Genomic DNA, 17,853 nt, shown 5'->3' with positions numbered 1-17,853 from the left:
AAATTGCCCAGCATACCACTCTGTAATGTATACGATGGGGAGAACATCAAAAAGATAAAATGCCAATTGTATTACCGTAATCACATTGCAATGCTATTTTGGCAATCAATAAAGTATGTTTAAAAAAAAGAAAAGTAAATGTTGATACCTGCAAGTTAAGCACACAATGTCATACCACATTAAAAGGGGCACTGTTCTGGCTGAAGCCTCCCCCTTGAAGGATAGAATACTAAGTGAACAATTGCACAAGAAAGCAGTCTCATTAACATGCATAAAGATTATAAACAACTCCCCAATGATATGCTGACAATAAAGATGTGAGGTAGGCGTAGGTGCCCTGGAGGAATGGAAATAGGTGTTACAATACGATCAGGCTTCTGGGAAAATACCGCTACCATTATTGCATAGTCATACTGTTCCAAAACAATGGAGGGAACGAGCAGTGACTTTTGCATTGGAATGTGCACAAACGTGTTCCTTCCAGACCTTGTGGCCATGCCCAGAGAAACGGCCTGTTTTAGAGGGAATAAATGAATGTGTGGGTCAGGTGCTGGGTGGCCCAAGTGAAGCCTTCGCTACACGCTACATATTAAATATGTGGAGATAAAAAATAATTCCCAAATACTCAAGGCTGTGTGTGCATCTGGGGTGGGCAGTGGCAAAATGGACATGGCCTGGAATTGGGGACAGAGAGTGGACCAGGCCTCATGGGTGAAAAAGAGATATGGAACGTTGCATGTTGGCCAAATAACAAGTATACTTCAGTGGACGCTGCCCAAAGAAATCTATTAAGACTTGGGGTCACTGCCAAATGTGTTGTGGATTGAATGTATTGTCGTAATGAAAGAGGCTGATGGCCAAAGTGATCTGAAAGAAACAGGTTAGTGTTAGATTCCTTACCTGAGAATATCCCCAGGCGTCAGACTGGATCCGGAAAGTTTCGCGTAGCAGTACCCCAGCGCGTCGGTAGGCGTCGTCTGCGGCTCCGTGTCCGTAGTCGGCGCCGGGATGACGTTGTCAGAGTACTTAGACGCTGCCCTCGCGCGCTGACGTCAGTTCTTCTTTTTTCCGCGCCAGCAAGTGCAGATCCGGAAAAAGCAGTACTCCCAAGTCACTTTCTGACTAATTTTTTCGATCCTTTTTGATCCTGTTTCGAGTCGTTAGACTATCGGTGCTGGGAGGGGTGCCCGGGTTCAAGCCCTGTGCCGATTGCAACCGACTGACGTCGGTTACCGACCCCCATCGCCGGTGCCTGTATTGCCTTGGGGCCGACCATGACGACAAGTCGTGCCCCGACTGCCGGGCCTTGACGTCGAAGGCTAGGCGGGAGCGGTCCCATAAGCGCCTCGAGCTCCAGCAGTCGGCCCTGCGCCGTTCACGGTCCAGGTCGAGGAGGAGGTCGAAGGACCGGTCGCGGGGCCACAGTCATCGCAGCTCGGCTAGTCCACACCATTCGTCGGGCTCCAGGTCCTCAGGTAAGAGGCACAAGAAGTCGAAGAGACGACATTGCTCTTCTGACTTCCCACAGCGCTCGCGCGATGCGGCTGGGGGTTCGGGTGACACTGCCCACGCGGCTCCGCCGGAGCCGCAGGCGCCGCTGCCAGCCCCATAACCCCCGGTCCCTGGGCTGAACGCGACGCCAGAGGAGATCGATGCCTTCCTCATGGCCATGAGGTCTCTCTCTCCTCCGTCGGGTCCCGCTGTGGCGCCTTCGTGACCCGTGGCCCCGACTGGGAGCCCAAGCGGGCCGGGGGCTTCGGCCCTGGCGCCATCGGGCGCTTCGGCCCCGGCGGCGACTTCAGTCCTGACGCAGCAGGGCCCGTCTGGATCCGGGTCGCCGCTGGTCGACCTTACGACCCCTCCCCGATGCCGACCCCCAGGTTGTCGTCCCCGGACGACGTCGTCCCCGGTCCCTCCCCCAGTCCAGATCCGGCGTCGGACCGGCGTCACTGGACACCGCATGTGACGCCGAGAGAAGTGCAGTTCTTCTATGATCTGGCCCCATCCTTTGCACCGGACTATCAGGAGATGGGAGACGAGGAGGATTGGGAGGGGTCTGAGGACCCTCTGGCACAGGAGTGCCAGTTGTATCAGGACTGGGCAGTGGATCTCGGGGAGGCCAGTGGTTTGGACACTTCGCCCGACACTGGCTTTGTCTCCCCTCCTACCGTGGCTACGGAGGAGGGGGCTGCTTACAGCGTGGTGCTGACGAGGCCGTGAGGACTAACCTCCTCACCGAGGTCCTTAAACCGGAGGCAAGCACTTCGGAGCCTCTAATGCCGTTTAACGAGGCCCCTTCTGACGTTCTGTTGGGCATTTGGTCCAGGTCCCGCTACAGGCCCGCCTGTAGATCGGAACGTGGCCAGGCGCCACCGCCCAGCCCCAGGCGACCCTAGCTTCCTGTCCACCCACCCCACCCCAGAGAGCCTGGTTATCAAGGCCTCTAACTCCCTGACCGCATTCCCGACTGCTCCACCTGATTGGGAATCCAAAAGGTATGAGCAGTTCGGTAAGAAGCTGTTCTCCCCACTTAGTTTGGGGTTGCGGTCAGTCAACACCGCTTGCCTTTTGGGCCATTATACCCACTCTCTGTGGAACACGGTCGCGGACGTGCTGCCTACTTGCCCGGAGGAGACCCGGGTCAAACTCGCTCAAGCCCCAGCGGAAGGGCGGGATGCAGCACGGTCCTCTATCCGATGTGGGCTGGATACCACGGACTCGCTGGGCAGGGCGTTTTCCACGACGGTGGCGGTTCGCCGCCACGCCTGGCTGAGATCCTCCAACTTTTCGGCTGATGTCCAGAATTCCCTCATGGACATGCCGTTTGATGGCCGTCGCCTCTTTAGCGACAAGGCAGACAGTGCGCTTGAGCGTTTCAAGGACTCCAGGGCTACGGCCAAGTCATTGGGCCTGTCGGGCCAGCGCCAGCAAACTGCTGCCTTTCGCTCCTTTCGTGGCCAAGGAAGGGGCGCCCCTTCACGTTCTGCCAGCCACGGGCCGCAGACTAACATCCAGCGCGGCGGCGGATGTGGTAACCGCCGTGGCGGTACCAGGGGACCAGGGGACAGCCTTCCTAGTCCGAGCTTTCAGGTCCATTCGACGCCAGTGGCGGGCAGGGTTCGCCATCACCTCCTCCACTGGCGCTCCATCACTTCGGACAGGTGGGTGCTGCAAATCGCCCGAAGGGGCTACTTCGAGGTGACCCCTCCAGCCATGCCACCGCAGTACCACCGCGTTTCGGGGGATCACTTGCAACTTCTGCAAGAGAAAGTTACAGTCCTCTTGGACAAGGGGGCCATCGAGCGTGTTCCTGGGACAGAAGTAGGGTGTGGTTATTACTCCCACTACTTTCTGGTTCCCAAGAAGGGCAAAGGGGGCCTACGCCCTATCTTGGAACTGCGAAACGTCAACGGCTTCCTCCGGAAGGAGAAGTCCAAGATGCTGACTTTGGCTCAGGTCTTAGCTGCCCTGGACCCAGAAGACTGGATGGTAGCGCTGGGCTTGCAGGACACATATTTCACATCCCCGGCCCACCAGTGTTACCTGCGGTTCACTGTAGGCCGCGAGCACTTCCAGTTTACCGTGCTCCCCTTCGGCCCTACCAGCGCCCCTCGGGTGTTCACGAAAGTGATGCTGGTGGTCGCAGCCCATCTGCGCAGATTAGAGGTGTCAGTCTTCCCCTATCTCGACAACTGGTTGTTGAAGGCGGGTTCGCCCCAGACAGTCGTCAGCCACCTCCATTCTATGGCCGACCTCCTGCACCTGCTGGGGTTCTCCATCAATGTGCCGAAGTCACACCTGTGTCCCTCTCAGAAGCTCCTCTTCATCGGAGCGGTTCTGGACTCAGTTTGGGGTTTATCCTCCCGAACAGAGGGTTCGGGATATTCAGGTTCTGATTCCGATCTTTCAGCCTTTGTCCCGAGTCTCGGTCAGGTTGATGCTGCGGCTTCTGGGGCTGATGGCCTCCTGCATCCTTCTGGTGCATCATGCCAGGTGGCGGATGCGGGCTCTGCAGTGGGACCTGAAGTTTCAGTGGGCCCAGCATCAGGGCAACCTGTCCGACAACGTCCTGATTTCGGAGGGCACTGCGAGACAATTGCAGTGGTGGCTCACGGACCGTGATTGGGTCAGTGGCAGATCCCTCTCCCTACCCCAACCGGAGCACGTAGTCTTGACGGATGCGTCTCTCCTGGGCTGGGGCACCACATGGGAGAGGCGGAGATCAGAGGCGGAGTCCCTGCTCCATATCAACCTTCTGGAGCTGCGGGCGATCAGGCATTCCTTCCCTCTCTCCAGGGAAGTGTAGTGCAGGTGTTCACGGACAACACCACCCCCATGTGGTACTGCAACAAACAGGGCGGGGTGGAGTCGTGGACCCTTTGTCAGGAGGCTCTGCGCCTCTGGCAATGGCTGGAACACCAGGGCATCACCCTGCTGGTTTAACACCTAGCAGTTTCTCTGAATGCCAGGGCGGACGACCTCAGCCGCCGGTGCATGATGGATCACGAATGGCGTCTGAGCTCGGATGTGGCGCAAAGCCTCTTTCAGAGCCTTGGTTAGATCTATTCGCTACCAAAGAGAACGAGCAATGTCATCAGTTCTGTGCATTGGAATTTCCAAGGCGGCACTCGCTCGGAGACGCTTTTCGTTGTGAGTGGAGCTGCGGTCTATTGTGCGTCTTTCCGCCTATACCACTTCTGCCCAGAGTGCTGAAGAAGATCAGGCGCGACCGGGCCCAAGTCATCCTTGTGGCTCCGGACTGGGCACAAAGATACTGGTATCGAGAACTACTCAGCATGTCCGTCAATCCCCCGATTCGTCTGCCTCTTCAGGAGGACCTTCTGTCGCAGCAGCAGGGGACGGTCCTCCACCCGATCCTGTCCAGCCTCCACCTCCATGCGTGGAGATTGAGCGGCGGCAGTTGAGGCCATTTGACATGCCTCCCGAAGTCTGTGATGTCATTCTGGCTGCCAGGCGTCCCTCCACAAAAAACGGTATACGCCTGCAGGTGGAACAAATTTGTGGCATGGTGCACAGCAAAGGCTGTGGATCCACTCTCTGCCCCCCTTTCAGAGGTTCTCCTCTTTATTCTTTCTCTTGCCCAGCAGGGCTCTGCTCTGGGCACTGTCAAAGGCTATCTCTCTGCCATTTATGCCTTCTTAAGGCTTCCTGATCAGCCTTCTCTTTTCAAGTCCCCTGTGGTAAATAGATTCTTGAAGGGCACCACTCACATGTTTCCTCCTGTTCCTTTCGTGATGCCTCAGTGGGACTTGAATCTTGTTCTGACTTATCTGATGTGCACTCCCTTTGAGCCACTTCACAATTATCGTCTCCGTCTTCTTACTCTTAAGACTGCATTTCTGGTTGCCATCACCTCTGCCAGAAGGGTGAGTGAGCTCCAGGCTCTATCTTCTAAGCCTCCTTTCCTTTCTGTCCATCCGGACAAAGTTGTCTTGAGAACGCGTCCCTCTTTCCTGCCCAAGTGGGCTCAGCCTTCCACATCGGGCAGTCCATCACCTTGCCTACCTTCTTTGCGCCTCCGCATCCCTGGAAAGAGGGAGAGAGGCTCCACCGTTTGGACCCAAAACGTGCGATCTCATTCTATCTGGACTGCACTCGCCAGTTCCGGGTGGATGACCAGCTCTTTGTTGGTTACGTGGGCGCTAAAAAGGGACGGGCGGTGCACAAACGGACTATTTCTCGATGGGTCGTTTTGTGCATCAAGGCTTCTTATTCACTGGCTAAAAAGGAACCTCCTGTAGGGCTGCCTGCCCATTCCACTCGGGACACGGCAGCTACTACTGCCCTGGGTCGGGGAGTCCCCTTGCAGGACATCTGTCAGGCAGCTACGTGTGCCTCGCTGCACACGTTCGCTAGACACTACTGCCTGGACAGCAAGCCCGGAGAGATGGCTTTTTCTGCCGTTCTGTTCCCAAGGACTTTCTGGTGTGATCATTGGTTTTCAGACCCACCACCGGGGTTGGTATTGCTGTGTTATCTATTCTACTGTAAGGAATCTAACACTAACCTGTTTCTTTCAGATGTACAAGTTACTTACCTTCGGTAACGATATATCTGTAAGAAACAGTAGTTAGTGTTAGATTCCTTACCGCCCCACCCATCCTCCCCGTTCTGCGAACCAATATCTAGGGTTAAGGTATTCCCTTTGAGGGCCCTAGTTTCATGGCACCAGTGTTGGTTTTTATCATGGCTCTGCGTTTTTGGCGCGGAAAAGCTGTGTATAAGAACTGACATCAGCGCACGAGGGCGGAGTCTAACTAGTCTGACGACATCATTACGGCGCCAACGACGGACGCGGAGCCGCAGGCGACGACTACCGACGCGCAGGGGTACTGTTACGCAAAACTTTCTGGATCCAGTCCGACGCCTGGGAATATTCTAAGGTAAGGAATCTAACGCTAACTACTGTTTCTTACAGATATATCGTTACCGAAGGTAAGTAACTTGTGCTTTTGGGGATGTAAATAATGTTCCACACCATAAAACTGATGGATTGGATGGGTCAAATTTCAGATTCAACAAAGAGGAAAAACTGTACTTGAACATCTTGAGTGGTAACTTGTTTTGTATTTTGATATAGTCGTTAGAATTTTTTTTTTTTTACGTTATGCTTAAGGAGGAGAGACTATGTTGCATAGGAACTCTTTCATAATGCTACAAAGACAGTTACAGTCATTAACAAAAAATGTTTTTAATTTCAAATGTGTTTTATTGATTTTAAGAGCAACAATAGGCATCACAGTACAATAGAAAGCGGCTGGCATATAAGGCAGTCGAGACAGACAGGTACGTCTTCTCTGCAAATCGAACAGTAGGCTAGGTACATTTGCCAAAGCAGAGGTATAGTGCCAAGGCTGCAAATGGCAAGAGCAGTGAGGGAACAAAACTGTGGGAACAGAAACCAGGAACCCACCCCCATCCCCGACTCCCCCCCACCCTTCTCACCCCAACCAGTGTGCCGTACTTGTGAAACAATTACGGATGCATTCATATAATAAGTATCGCAGTTATCCATGGGATAAAATGTTTTTAAAAACCTAAAAGCATGCCCAATATCAAAGATAAATGTTGGAGTAGGCTCTCTTTCAACGCTTTTGTAAACTTGTCATTGTAAGGTTTCAAGTGGAACTGTGATTAAAATGATACACTAAATGTTCTTTTCCACAGCCAGAAGTCTTACACATTGGTCTATCAGGCCCCTCCCAACTCAAAGAGTCTGCGGTTCCTGAATGTCACATTATTCATTTACAATGATATGTAACTGAAAATGGTAGACTATGTCCTTTAGAATTAGGTGTACAAGTATGCTAATGCATTTTTTTCTTTTTCAGCGACAAAATTTGGGGAAGCTGACTACAGTTCAGATTGGCCATGACAATTCAGGATTGCTAGCCAAGTGGCATGTTGATTGCGTCATGGTTCGAAATGAAATATCAGGACACACATACAAGTAAGATTTTGCACATGTGCCAGATATATGGAGAATGTATTTTTAAGATTTGTGATTGAAGAACAAGCTATCCAAGCAGTTATTGGAATGTCAGAATTGATACATCATTGATGTTATAAATACCGTTCATTTACTTGAAGTACTTAATTGTTTTTTCTCTGTGCTTTTTCCTTGGTGTAATCAAGGATTTTAAAAGGCTAGTTTGCTAAATGTCAGCTATTACTGGTATGAGGTGATAATTGCTCTACATTTCTGATAACGTTAGGTGCAGCCACATGGCTTCCAGAAAACAAGCTAACTGTGCTTCTCCTAAGTTTTGACTCAATGCCCGAAGCCATGTCCAAATACCATTTTAGATTGCAAGTAGTGGTTGAAATCCCCAAAGTTAAATTTCTCTGCAAAAGTATGTGTTTTGCTTTAGTGCAAATTGTTAGCCACACTAATCAGACAAAAGCTAAATCAGTTATATCCAAGCTGCTGGATGGTCCATGTCAAAGGCATATTTGATCCGCTCCTAAGACAAATCCCTCTTATAGCTTTATTGTATTCGTTCTTGCTAAAAGATTATAAGGGGTGATGTCATTTTAGGCCAGAGAGTTCTCCGAGCTCTTGTAGGACCCTCCCCTCTCATTTGAACAGATAGAGAGTGGTGTTGATTTATTGCTGTAGACCGCCATGTGTTTCTTAAAAATAATTAATCCTTGGACACCACAGAAAATCAGTTGCAAAGGGGAGACTGGCTTTGCGCAATAAATCTGCAAGATGCGTACTTCCATGTGCCCATTGCACACAAACACCGGAAGTTCCATCGATTTCTAGTCGGCACCAGTCACTATCAGTACACCGTACTACCGTTTGGACTGATGCTGCACCCAAGACGTTTTCAAAAAGCATGGCAGTGGTGGCAGCGAACCTGAGAAAGAACAAGGTGTTTGTCTACCTGTACCTGAACGACTGGTTGATCAAAGCCTCCACCTTCCGGGAAGCGCAACTGCACTTCAGCAGGACGGCCGTTCTGTTGAACCAGTTGGGGTTGCCTATAAACATGTCCAAGTCTGTTCCGATGCCTGTTCAGTACCTACAGTACTTGGGAGCCTCCATCGATACTCTGTCAGCAAGCGTGTCTCCTTCGGAGGAGAGACGCTTATCGATCCTTCGGAAGGCTTAGGCTCTCATAGCTTTTCCGTCTTCAACACTGAGGACGGTGTCTTCTCTACTGGGGTCGATGGCCTCTTGCATCTTCCTCACGCTACACGCACGCCTGCACATGAGGCCGTTGCAGGAATGTCTGGAAGATCAGTGGGACCAGAAGCGGGGGAGCTGGGACGACAGGATCAAGTTGTCCCTCCATGCTCAACAGTCCCTGAGATGGTGGTGCTCCACAGAGAATCTCCTTAAGGGGGTTCCATTCCACAAGGACATTCCCATTCAGACTGTCGTCACGCATGCTTCTCTCCACGGCTGGGGAGTGCATTCAGATCATCTACAGATCCAGGGAACGTGGTCCCCGGCGGAATCCACGTATCGCATCAATTTCCTGGAACTCAGAGCTGTGCACTTGGCACTGAAGGCCTTTCATCCGTCCTTCCAGACCAACTCCTTGCTTGTGCAGACGGACAATACGACCACAATGTATTACCTCAACAAGCAGGGGGGCTCGGGATCGCGCACTCTGTCGCAGGAAGCTCAGGCGATCTGGCACTGGCTGCTAGCCAGAGGACTGACGATAACGGCTACCCATCTGCCAGGTGTGCAGAATGCTCAGGCGGATGCACTCAGCATGCTGGTGCAAGAAAACCATGAGTGGGTTCTAAACGACGAAGTGCTAGAAGACATCTTCGACAGGTGGGGCACTCCGGACGTAGATCTGTTCGCCACCGCCGAAAATAGAAAATGCTGAGACTTCGCCTCCAGGTATTACCAACCGGGGACACTGGGGAACGCGCTATGGATCAGCTGGTCGAACAGCTTTCTGTACGCTTTTCCACCCATTCCCCTGATTCCGGCGGTGCTCATCAAGCTGTCTCAGTCCAGAGCACGGATGATCCTCATTGCTCCGGAGTGGCCCCGACAGTGGTGGTTCACGGACCTGCTTCACCGGTCTCTCCTACCCCACATGCGGCTGCTGTGTTGACCGGACCTTCTCACAAAGTTCGGGGGCAGATGGTGCACCCCAACCTCTCATCGTTGAGATTGGCGGCATGGCTCCTGAAATAGTGCAATATGGACACTTAAATCTCCCTGAAGATTGCATGGCTATACTTAAGGAAGCTAAGAGACCCTCCACTACCACTTCCTATGCCTATAAGTGGAAGAGGTTCTGCAACTGGTGCACTTCCAAGCATTATGATCCGACAACCTGCAAGGAAGATTTCATCCTTCCATACCTTTTGCATTTGGCTCAGTCTGGCCTTAATTTTCATTCTATTAAGGTTCACCTCGCAGCTTTGACTGCGTATAGGAAATGCCCTTCACAGACATCCTTCTTCCAGATCCCTGTGATTAAAGATTTTTTGGAAGGATTGAAGAAAGTGTTTCCTCCTGTTCGGCGTCCTTCGCTATTATGGGAGCTGAATGTGGTGCTGTCCAGATTGATGAAGGATCCTTTTGAACCCATCCATAAAGCTTCTCTGCAGCACTTGTCATGGAAGGCAGCCTTCCTTGTGGCCATTACATTGGCCCGCAGGGTAAGTGAAATTCAGGCGTTGTGTTGCCAAGAACCTTATACTGTATTTCATGCTGCTAAGGTTGTGATGCGTACTCACCCTAAGTTCCTTCCTAAGGTGATTTCTGATTTCTATGTCAATCAGACCATAACTTTACCTACGTTTTTCCAGAATCCTTCCACTCCAGCGGAAAGGTCTCTCCATTCCATGGATGTCAGAAGGGTGTTGACATTCTACGTGGATAAGACCAAGGACATTCGTAGGTCAGACCAATTGTTTGTCAATTATGGGTCGGTCAGTACTGGTCTTGCCACCTCAAAACAGTCCATCTCTAGGTGGATTGTGTCCTGTATTCAGTTATGTTACCAGAAGGCTAACAAGACCTTAGGAGGTAAGCCTAAGGCTCATTCTACCAGAGGCAAAGCAGCTACAACAGCTTTGCTTCGTAATGTTCCCATTGCAGAGATCTGCCGGGCTGCCACTTGGAAGTTGGTCCATACCTTTGCTAAGCATTACTGTCTGGACTCTGATGCCAGAGCGGATGCTCAGGTTGGGCAGGCTTCGTTGAGAAATCTGTTTGCACAGTAGCGGTGTTATATTTTTTTCTCCACTGCCGGATTGGTTGTTGGGATGGGCTTGCCTTCTATTCACTAGATTATGACTATACACAGAGATCCCCTACTACAGAATTAGTAGTTTCTTACCTGTAACTCCACTTCTGTAGTAGGGGTATCTCTGTTATAGTCCTAAGCGCCCACCCTCCTCCCCGGTGGAGAAAATGGTACTGTACTGTATGGTACAGGCCTTGCTTTATACACCGTAAAAAAGGGGGTGGTGATGGACTGAGCATCTGAATCAATCAAACACTCACACCCAGTCAAAAGATCTGGGTTTAATCCATCACCGTTCTTTAGCCCACTCTGCCACCCCAGTTCAGACATGGCTATATGCAAATCAGTCTGACCCTGTGCCTCATAGGAACAGTCCAGCCCGAACTGCCAAGCCATGTCTTCCCTGGACCGGAAACAAGCTTCCGGGGACCGGTTTCTGGCATTCCAGCCGTCTTCAGCCCGGCTTGCTTGAATCCAGTGGCAAAGTGAGCAAGGGACTCACGTCTAAGCATACCCTGCCACACTTATGGCGGCAAAAAGCGGTAAAAAAGGGGGTGGTGATGGACGGAGCATCTGAATCAATCAAACACTCACACCCAGTCAAAAGATCTGAAAGTAAAAGGACTTTGTCTGTGCATCCTGGGATACCGAGGGTCTCTGGAGAGTTCCTTAAAGGCACGGTATACCTTTTCAAGACACATAATGGCAGCCTATGGGGGCTTGTCTGTCCAACCCTTCCTCTCTATCATCTCAAGGATTTTGGTGGAGGGGAGTTTTCCCTGTGAGGAAAACTTGGTAAAATAGTGTTAAACCGGACATGGTGGGTTATCCTTTTCACTGTTTAGATGAAGTGGTGGCCTTTGTAGCCTTGTATATGTTAGGCTGCATTATTTGTCTTAATTCTCTCTTAAGTGTCTATGCAGGACTGCAATGAAGACCACTTAAGAGATTATTTTTGATTGCTCCGGGGTCCAAGCACATGGGCGGCACTATTCACTAGATTATGACTATAACAGAGATACCCCTACTACAGAACTGGAGTTACAGGTAAAAAACTACTCCATACTGGACACACTTATGCCAAAGTACCTGAAAAAAGGAAATTAGCACATCAGGATGAGCATCATATACCTCTAAGGAAAAGGAATATGGGTACAAATCCATCACTACCTTATATTTCACCTCCTTCACCTACTAATCCTCACCTACTTATTATCCCCACTAATGCACCACCACTGTCACCTGACCCACATGATGAGGGGGGTGGGTATAACAACAGGCTACAATATGTTGACCCATGGGAGGATTATAATACTGATCCACATACAGACACTGACCATAATTTGTATTCATCTAGGCCATCTCCCTCCTCCTAACGACAATATAGGTTATATTGAGCTTCTTAATAGGGCTGCTCACTATCATGGGGTGGAATTGCATAAATAGACTTTAGAGGAGGACTTCTTACTCTTGACCTTAAGCTCCACTCAAAAAACAACACACACTTTACCAATGCTTCAGGGCATACTCAAGCACGCAGATGAGATTTTCAAAGACCCCTGTCAGGGCAAGTATAATCACGCCCAGGATTGAGAAAAAATACAAACCAGCACTTACTGACCCTGCTTACATTAAAGGTCAGCTGCCCTTAGACTCTTTGGTGGTCCGTAATGCTCGAAAAGAGCAAATTCACAAACAATTGGTGAGGCCCCTCCTCCTGATAAAGAGTCCAATTTAATAGATGCCTCTGGTAAAAACGTAGCTTCTCGGCAGCTTATCACTGGCGCATTGCCAATGCCCAGGCTTTGCTAACCAGGTATGATAGAGCTCATTATGATGAGTTGGAAAAACATATCCAATATATGCCTGATAAGCATAAATCTAAGGCAAATGATCTCATACAAGAGCAAAAACTCATTACCAATACCTCCTTCAAATGTGCATTAGATGCAGCAGACACAGCAGCAGGTGCAGTGAACACAAGCGTGTTGCTATGCAAACACGCATGGTTAAGAATATCTTGTTTTAAACCTGAGGTACAGGCCTCCATTCTTAATCAACCTTTTGACAAGGAACACCTATTTGATCCAGCAGTTGACACCTCACTGGAGAAAAATAAAGACACTGAGGTTGCAAAATCCATGGGGGATTTTCCAATTACATGCTAGTAGAGGTTCCTTTTGCCACTCCTATTACAGGGGTGGTTCCAAAATGGTTACAATAGAAAATCCTTCCTCTTCTTACAAGGGCAACAACCAATCGCTTCATCAAGAGGATATTTTAGAGGAGGTTTTAGAGGAAACAATGGTAAGGGAAGAGGCAGAGGCAACTCCACACGCACTTCCCCCTACAATAACAAACAGTGACTTCCTTCCACTACCCTCCAATCATTCCACTCCTGTAGGAGGACGTCTCTCTCAATTTCTCAGACAAATGGGTTCTACAAATTATCCAATATGGTTACTGCCTGGAACTTAGACACTTCCCCAAACATTCTTCCAAGATCACATGCAACGTCACAGGAACATCTCACCCTCCTAAAAAAAGAGGTTCAATCTCGGTTAGAAAATGAAGCAAAAAAACAGTCCCATTAAAACATCATAGAACCGGAGTATACTCCCTATACTTCTTAATTCCCAGGAAGGACGGATCTCTCAGGCCTATACTGGACCTCAGAGATCTAAATATATACATTCAATCAGACCACCACTTTCACATGGTCACTCCACAACAAGTACTTCCGCTCCTTCAACAGGGCGACTTCCTGTCCACTCTGGACTTAAAGGACGCCTATTTCCATATTCCAATACATCCTCCTCACCGCAAATGCCTACGGTTTGTAGTGGCAGGACAACATTATCAGTTTAAGGTGCTCCCGTTCGGAGTAACTACCGCACTCAGAGTTTTCACCAAGTGTTTAGCAGTAGTCGCAGCTCATCTTCGAAGACAACATATTCATGTCTTCCCATACCTGGACGATTGGCTCATAAAAGCTAACTCGCAAAAAAGCTGTCTCCATCACACTCTCAAAACATTGCAGTTGCTCCACGATCTTGGGTTCACAGTGAATCTGCCCAAATCCCATCTACAGCCATCCAACACACAGGCGTATCTGGGAGCCACAATAGACATACAGAAGGCTTTGGCCTATCCCGATCCGGCCAGAATCCACAATATGCAGACTCTACTCTCTCAATTTCACCCTCAACACTCATTGCCAGCTCGAGTGTTCATTCAGTTACTGGGGATGATGGCATCTTGTATACTAATAGTCCCTTACGCAAGACTTCACATGCGTCCCCTTCAGGAGTGCTTAGCACATCAGTGGAACCAGGCTCAGGGTCTGTTATCTGATCTAGTGTTGGTGGACGGCAGCACCCATTGCTCTCTGCAGTGGTGGAATACACACAACCTTTCAAAAGGGCGTCTCTGCATCGACCCGGTTCCACAGATAGTGCTAACTGCAGACGCATCACTCACTGGTTGGGGAGCTCATCTCCAAACACATTCAATTCAGGGCATGTGGAACTTGCAACAAAAGCAGCTTCACATAAATCATCTAGAATTGCTAGCGATTTTTCTCAGTTCATGTAGTAGACAAAGCTGTCGTGATCCGTACAGACAACATGACAACAATGTACTACATACAAAAACGGGGGGACACACTCTCTCCAGCTGTCACAACTAGCACAGACCATCTGGACATGGGTCATACATCACAGAATGTTTCTCCTTGCAGAACACCTTCCAGGAGTAAACAATCAGATTGCAGATCTGCTCAGTCGTCAAAGACAACAGATCCACAAATGGGAGCGCAAGTTCTCCTCCTATTCTTCCAAAATGTAGGGATTTCCAGACATAGATGTGTTCACCACAAACCTAAACGCAAAATGCCCAAACTTTGCATCCAGACATCCACACCCATTGTCCAAGGGCAATGCACTATGGATGAATTGGTCAGGGATATTTGCCTACGCTTTTCCGCCTCTCCCACTCATTCCATGAGTGGTACGGAAGCTCAGACAGGCGCCCTTGACATTAATCTTAGTTGCTCCCACATGGGCCGAACAACCCTGGCTCACAACTCTATTGGAACTCTCAGTAGATCCTCACCAAAAACTACACCTCACTACCAATCTACTCACTCAGATCCATGGAGAGATAAGACACCCTGATCCCAGCCATCTCAACCTTGCGATCTAGCACCTGAAATCCTAGAGTTTGGTTACCTCAGTCTTCCACCAGACTGCATGAACAGTATCAAGGAGGCTAGATCTCCTACTACAAGAGCATGCTAGGCAGCAGAGTGGAAGCGTTTTGTGATATACTGCAATAAAAATCACATAGATTCACTGGACGCTTCAGTTCAAAATATCAGTTGCTATTTATTTCATCTACAGCGTTCCAATTTTGGTGTATTCTTCCATATGCTTACATCTTGCTGCAATAGCTACTCACCTACAACACAGACAACATCTGTCTCTTTTTAGAGTGCCTGTCATCAAAGCATTCATGTAAGGGGTTAAAGGAATTATTCCTCTGAGACTTCCACCTGCTCCAGTGCGGAATCTCAATATTGTCCTCACAAGGCTAATGGGTCCACCCTCTGAGCCATTGCATAAATGGGAAATACAATTTCTTACTTGGGAGGTAGCTTTCCTCATGGCTATCACATCTCTGAGAAGAGTGGGTGAGATCCAGGCACTAACCACAGAAGCACCATTATTACAAATACATCAAAACAAAGTGGTTCTTCGGACAATCCTACATTTTCACCAAAGATCCTTTCTGCCTTTCACATCAACCAGTGCCTGTGTTCTTTCCTCAACCAGATTCTGTGGCAGAATGTGCTTTACACACACTGGATGTGAAAAGATGAATTCTTTACTAGATAGAAAGGGCTAAACCTTTTCGCAAAACAAAACAACTATTTGTTGCTTTTGTTCCACCACATAAAAGCAATCGAATATTAAAATCGGGCATTGCAAGGTGGATAATCAAATGCATTCAGATATGTTATGCAAAAGCAAAAATAACTTTAACAATTCCCCCTAGAGCGCATTCCACTCAAACTAGGGGCTTCTATGGCATTTCAAGGAAACATACCCATAAATGATATCTGCAAAGTGGCTATTGTGTAGATGTGTTAGCAAGACAGCAAGCAAGTGTGGGCCAAGCAGTTTTACGTACACTCTTTCAAACCACTGCAACAGCTACTGGTTAGCCACCGCTTTGGGAGACAACTGCTTTTTAGTCAATGCACAGCATGTGATCTACAGCTCACATGCCTCGAACAGAAAATGCTACTTACCCAGTATGCATCTGTTCTTGGCATGTAGAGCTGTAAAGTCACATGTGCCCACCCTCCTCCCCGGGTACCTATACCTGTTGCAGTTACATCTTTCTTAGATGCATACATACATGGACATCTCTTACTAACTCCATTATCACCGTCTGCGCCAAACAATCTAACAATGGAGTTGATGCCCATGCGCACTATCACCGAAAGGAGGAGTCACCTACCTTGTGTGACTGAAAAGACTTCTTCGAGCAAAAAAAAAGTGCAAAAATCCAGACCCAACACTAGGTGGCAGGCTATGCACAGCATGTGACTCTACAGCTCTACATGGCAAGAACAGATGCATACTGGGTACGTAGCATTTTCCTTTTTAACCTGTAGTCCAAGCGCCCCAGGGGTCTGCAAAGCCTATTCAGGGGGTCCGTGACTGGTTAGAAAATTAAAAATGAACAGATAAATAACGTGTATATAAATGAAGAACCAAAATGTACAACAATTGAAAATGTTAAAACGTTCTGTATATGTGAAGGAATATTAAAGTGAGGGCTAAAATTAAGTTAGTATCCTCAGATTGATTCGTGGGAGCAGTGCAAATGAATCAATCACAATACAGTATGGACGATGAGTGGCCTCAGTTGAATTTAGTAGACCTTCAACCTTCCTATTAAAATTAAGTTGTTGCTTTTTTATATTTGTTTGGGAATTAAATAAAAACATTATCATTTGTTTAGTTTGATGAATATTAACTTCTGTATATTTTGTGTATTCTTTTCTGGTTCAAATAATCAAAAGTACTTAGGCTGGGGTTCCTGGCTTCCAGTGATTACTTAGTGAGGTTCCCCAGATTTCAATGATGAATTAGTGTGGGTCTCTGGCTTCCAGTATTCATTAAGTGGGGTCCACAGAAGTCAAAAGGTTAAGAACTACTGGAATAGAAGAAACTCCAGGTCTTAAAACTAAACACTTGTGGTCCTAGCACCTATCCCCCTACCATTCCTATATCAAAGTCTACTGCAATATGACATGAGGACCTAATGCTGTTAGGATTTACTGTACGTCTAAACAGGAGAGAGAACGACAATTTAAGATGGGGTTTTGTTTATACTGTGTATTAAAAGTCATATGATAAGAAAATGTCCAACCAAACTCCCCAGGAAATTTAGGAAAAAGATGACATCGAATGTGAACCAATCAAAAAATCCCACTAAAACAAAATATTGACTCAAACCCAAAAATATATTTACTTGCTGTTTCCTACTGTCTTGCAGGTTCCCGTGTGGGAGATGGTTGGGGAAAGGTGTTGATGATGGAAGTCTGGAGAGAATTCTTATTGGAGAATTAATAATCCCAACTTCCGAAGAGGATCTGGGAAAGCAGTCTCGCACTCCGCCTCAGCAGAAATCACCAACCATGAATCGACGTCTCAGTATCACTTCCCTCACGGGAAAAAGCCCCAGTAAGCCAATGATTCCTTTTACATTTTCAGTCTCATGCAATTATTGTCGAGTTAGATCCCTGACTTAAATTTATCACACTGCTGCTCGTTTTATTAAATTTGCAAGTAAACATTTTGATTAGCGGAAGTAATTTGTATTATTTTCAGTGCTTGATTTAGCTTTGCATGAACATTTTTAATAACAATATGAATACATTTACAAGGCACACTTATTGGTGCAAATGCAAGCTTTCATTAGACACACTGAACGTTTTTTGGAGTTTGGCAAACCATTCATCCACCCAAAATTGGTGGCACATGTTGACTTTGGAGTGGTGCTGGTGAAAGTTGGTCTGGCACCCATGGTGAAG

General features: G+C 48.3%; 1 protein-coding gene across 4 annotated transcripts in view; it reads left to right on the top strand.

The window, feature by feature from the left end:
* The window catches only part of DENND5B (DENN domain containing 5B), a 578,042-nt gene that overhangs the window by 504,310 nt on the left and 55,879 nt on the right, over window positions 1–17,853 (top strand). For all 4 annotated transcript variants that reach the window (XM_078673773.1, XM_078673772.1, XM_078673775.1 and 1 more), the window contains 2 exons: window positions 7,353–7,471; window positions 17,316–17,503. In XM_078673773.1, coding sequence (XP_078529899.1) covers window positions 7,353–7,471; window positions 17,316–17,503 — 307 coding nt within the window. The remainder of the gene's footprint in view (window positions 1–7,352; window positions 7,472–17,315; window positions 17,504–17,853) is intronic.

Source organism: Lissotriton helveticus, chromosome 1_1, assembly GCF_964261635.1.
Source record: "Lissotriton helveticus chromosome 1_1, aLisHel1.1, whole genome shotgun sequence".
In the NCBI taxonomy this organism is placed as follows: Eukaryota; Metazoa; Chordata; class Amphibia; order Caudata; family Salamandridae; genus Lissotriton; species Lissotriton helveticus.
The sequence above is the reverse complement of the archived record's forward strand: the minus strand, read 5'-3'. Positions and strand labels throughout refer to the sequence as shown.